The sequence below is a fragment of the Lithobates pipiens genome, unplaced genomic scaffold, assembly GCF_037356315.1.
Source record: "Lithobates pipiens isolate NorthernLeopardFrog02 unplaced genomic scaffold, aLitPip1_a1.2 Scaffold_8, whole genome shotgun sequence".
NCBI classification, from domain to species: domain Eukaryota; kingdom Metazoa; phylum Chordata; class Amphibia; order Anura; family Ranidae; genus Lithobates; species Lithobates pipiens.
In genome coordinates this window covers 149,452,429-149,457,060 of record NW_027507903.1, presented here as the reverse complement: position 1 = coordinate 149,457,060, position 4,632 = coordinate 149,452,429, and the positions used below count along the sequence as shown (strand labels likewise).

Sequence of the window (4,632 nt, the reverse complement as noted above, 5' to 3'; positions counted from 1 at the left end):
AAGGTAAGCATTTCATAATGTGCTAGTATGAAATGCATACCAGCACAATAGGCCATTCCTTTGCAGGGGATTTACTACCGCTTATTATTAGCTAATCTTTATATTTTTTTTCAATAACACCTTAAATTCACATTGTATACAAACCTTTTGTTAAACTGTTAAAATTATATCATACAAAATGTCTAAAAATTTAAAAACCCTTATAGAACTACAACATTTTTACACAAGCTCAAACACTCTTACAATCAGCTTGCAATATAGCATGGAACAAACTAATCTGAAACCTGAGCTCCAGACAATTCCAGAAATACAATGAAGAATGACAACCAATAGGAAGTGCATGCAAAGCTATAAACCAGCAAAACAACATTGTAATGTTCAAAAGGGCAAGGAGTTGTGCAAAGGAACACAATACTGCCATTCAGATCATTGTGGGCCGTGCTTCAGTTCATTTGTTTGAGAGGTGATACTCCACATTATATCACACATCAACAGGATCATTCATTCATTTTCCTAAACCGGGAAACATAATATTTTGCCCGCTGTTTGTGCCAGTTTTATTGGATTCAATCATGGGCAGTCTGATTAGCAGGGTGAAGATATGCCTTTCTGCATGGTACCCTGTGAGGGCTCGTGTTCTCCTCCTCGGTCTTGATCACTCTGGAAAAACCACCACCCTTTATCAACTAAAGCTAAAGGAGAAAGTCGCCACCATCTCAACGGCTGGATTCAATGTTGAGACTCTGGACCCTATCAATGGAGTTTCTTTCACTGTGTGGGATGTTAGCTTAAATCCTGAAACATGGCCTTTCTACAAGCATTATTTTGCAAATACACAAGGTATGATGTTTGTGGTGGACTGCAAGGATAGAGAAAGACAAACAGATGCCAAACAACTTTTGCATACAATCTTAGGAGAATCTGACATGGAAGGTGTGCCATTTATTATACTTGCCAACAAGCAAGATCTGCAAGATACAAAACAACCATCTGACCTGGCATTGGAATTGGAGCTGGATAAGTGGACTGGACATGCCTGGGAAATACTTGGATGTTCTGCCATGTCTGGTGATGGACTACAGGAAGCCCTAAGTACACTCTCTGCTATGATTAAGAAACGTGGAATTACTATGTCCTAAGGAATGTTACCTATTTCTGTAAATATTTGTACAACAATTCAGATGGCCAAGCGATGGGAAGACTTGCTAATTCCTGCATGTTGATTAATAGAGCCCAGTGGCAATATAGATTCGTGACATGTTTGACAACTGTCTTTAAAGCTTTGTCATTTGTAAGGACTGGAAAGACTGCTGCTTTTCTTTATGAGACAACTTCCTTCTTGTGAATGTGCCCTTAAAGCATTATTAGGTTAAACGTGTAAATAACTGTCATGCTAAATCAGTCTTTCTCATTATTTTTACCATAGAGAAGTAGTATTCAAACTGTGGCCCGGGGGCTGGATGTGGCCCTTTGCTTGCCTTTATCTGGCCCTTGGGGTAATATTTCACCAACTGATACCAATGATGGGGCACCATTCCCCCCTACGGACACCAACGGGCACTGATCCCAGTGCATTCTCTACACCCACTAGGCACAGCCTGAAGGACAGTACATTGGCCCTTTGCTTTGAACGTTTGGAGACCCTTGCCATAGAGGATCCTTTGAAATTCTTTTCAATTCTTGGGGAAAATTTGCTAAAACAACTGAATTGTGGTCAATGGGGAAATGCACCATACCTTGTTAGCTAATGGGAAGAAAGCCCCTTTACAGATGGCTAAAAAGATAATTGGTGTCCCACAGCTGGCTCTGCCAAGTGGAGTTGGCCCTAAAAGTATGCAATCATCATCAAATGGGAGGTCACTTAGTCACTGCTCATGGAGCCCCTGGCAACCTCTGCAGGAACCCTGGTAGAGAATGGCTGTGCTAAATCAAATGTTACATACCTTTGTTGAGAAATAATATCTCAGTTACTATATTTTCTTTTTTAAATGTTGCCATTTTTACATGGCAGTTGTCTTTAAATCAAAAAACAAAAATGTAATATATTGCAGCTTACCGATTATTAGATGTGGTGGCTGCATTCGTTTTTTCGTTTCTTGGCTTGTTTCTCTCTGTTTTCACCTGCTGATCTGGCCAATAACACACCTCCTGTATCAGACTGCCCCACTCTGGGTGAAAGAGAAAAGGAGGCACCTTTGGACAGCAGCAGGGGGTGGTAGTGTTAAATCAAATGTATTAGCAGATTTAAATACTATACAAATGGAAGCCAAACTCCAGCTCACGGAGTGAAAGCGGAGTAAAGTGGCAAACTTCTGAGTGATCTCTCTGTGACAAGATCTCTCAGAATTGGGGATGCCAAAAGGTGCCAAACGTGGCATCGGAGGAGGAGGAAACAAATAAGTGGAGCTTCCACTTTTGAGTAGAACACTTTAAATCAGTTACAGCAAACAGTTTTTTTCCTTTTCGGATAAAGGGCTTGATTTACTCAAGTTGGAGAGTACACAATTTGGTGCAGCTCTACAAAGAAACCAATCAACTTCCATTTTTTTTTTTTTTTTTTTTTTGTCAAAGCTCAATTGAACAAGTTAGAAGCTGATTGGCTACCATGTACAGCTGCACCAGATTTTGACACTCTCCAGTTTTAGTATATCAACCACAAAGATTTTATACAAATAAAAGATGATTATTTTAATCACCCCTGCCAGTGATAAATTAATTGCCTCATCCATGTAAACTGATACATTCTGCTAGAGAGCTTGAGCATCTGAAAAATAGAAGAAAGAAAGTCTAAAAAAGGAAACTAAGACAGCGGTCACATCTAAAAATAGGTAAGCTGCAATATAATAAATGTTTGCTTTTGGATTTAATTCTTCTTTTAATTGTGAATACATTAATACCTCATTATCTATATTTGTATAAGAAAAACACTGAACATGAAGCACTGAAATGCAAAAAACAGGTATATATGCTTGGAAATACTTCTTAGAAATCTGTTTCCTTATACACATTCTTTTTAAGCCTTGATAAGAGTAACTCATCTGTATCGTGTCAATGCAATGGGTTTCAGTTGAGAAAAATGTATATTATAAGGCTGCTTTCACACTGAGGAGTTTTTTTTCCAAGTGCTTTCCCATTAAAAAAAGCACCTGAAAAACTCAAGAAAAATGCTTCCCTTTAAAAGCAATGAATGTGTTCACACTGGGGTGGTGCGCTTCTGTTACAGTGAAAAAAAATCCTGCTTGCAGAATTTTGGGAGCATGTTTGGGGAGTTAAAAAAAGCGTACCAAAAATTTTCCCCATTGAAATTAATATGAACCGCATCAAAAATGCCTCAAAAATGCCTCAAAAATGCTTAAAAAATGCTTCAAAAACACCCCCACTAAGCGTATTTGGTGCAGCTTTTGAGTCACATGTCCTTTTAAAAACTGCACCACAAACGCTGCAAAAGTGCAGCAAAAACACTCCAGTTAATGCATATTTGTTTTACTGTCAGTTTTGAAGCGAACCAGTGTGAAAGTGCCCTAAGGCTTGTGGTGAACCTTGCTTTTACCTGCTAGAGAAAAAACAAAATGTGCCAGTAACTCAGCGGATGAAGAAATCATCTCACATAAAACTTACAATATAGAACTAATATTTTTTTTCTGTGGCTTGCATGGTGTCACCAGGCGGCACATACAACAGGAAATTAATAAAATGTTTTACCTGTGCCTAGTAGAAAAATGTGTTTGTTGTTTAAGGCAAAGCCAAAACCTTTTTTCTTTTTCATAAAAGCACTGTGCAAGAGATCGTACTGGATTATCACAGCACCACCGCGTCCCAATCTGAAGAACAAAAACTCACATAGCAAGGCAGGAATCTTATGCCGCATACACACGACCGGACTTTCCGACAGACTAGGTCCGACGGGATCAGTTCGTCGGACAATCCGATCACGTGTGGGCAAATCCGATCGTTTTTAATTTTAAAAAGCCGACGGACCTAGAAATAGAACACGTTTCTAATCTGTCTGACGGACTCAATTCCTATCGGGAAAACCGTTCGTCTGTATGCTGGTCCGAAGGACCAAATATGATGCAAGGGAAGCTATTGGCTACTGGCTATTGAACTTCCTTTTTTTAGTCCTGTCCTACGTCATCACGTTCAAAACAAAAGGACTTAGTCCGTTCGTCTGTGGACAAGTCCGTTTGTCCGCAAAGTCGGTCGAAACTCCATCAAAATTCCATCGGAAAGACCGTCAGACCTAGTCTGCCAGAAAGTGCGGTCGTGTGTACACGGCATTAGGTTGCTAAATTGACATTTCCCTACATAAAACTATACAACACACACATATATTTCTTATTTATGACAAAGTAACTGTTAAAATTGTAAAAATTTAATTAAAAATAAAGATCAAAACCACATTGATATTCAAATTTCAATATATTAAATACGCTGGGGTTGATTTCAGTAGCAGGCTTAAGGGTAATTCAACACATTTCACAGACTGAGACTACCGATCTGTTTCCTCGGAGATGTATCTATAATTTTATATTAAAAGTCATATTAGTAATTGATGATATAGGGAATATATTGTTTGTGAAGGACAGTAAAGGTTACATAACTTAAAAGTGATTGTAAACCTCTTTTTTAACT

The 4,632-nt window shown here is 38.7% G+C and overlaps 1 protein-coding gene across 1 annotated transcript; it reads left to right on the top strand.

Moving 5' to 3' along the window:
• Positions 1-371: 371 nt before the first annotated feature.
• On the top strand, positions 372-4,400 carry LOC143963257 (uncharacterized). The gene has a single exon (XM_077472828.1). It carries the CDS (start codon positions 573-575, stop codon positions 1,137-1,139), a length of 567 nt encoding a protein of 188 aa, XP_077328954.1. The 5' UTR covers positions 372-572; the 3' UTR covers positions 1,140-4,400.
• Positions 4,401-4,632: the final 232 nt, after the last annotated feature.

Coding starts and splice junctions, on each gene's coding strand:
- LOC143963257 (XM_077472828.1), top strand. CDS start 573: ATGGGCAGTCTGATTAGCAGGGTGAAGATATGCCTTTCTGCATGGTAC.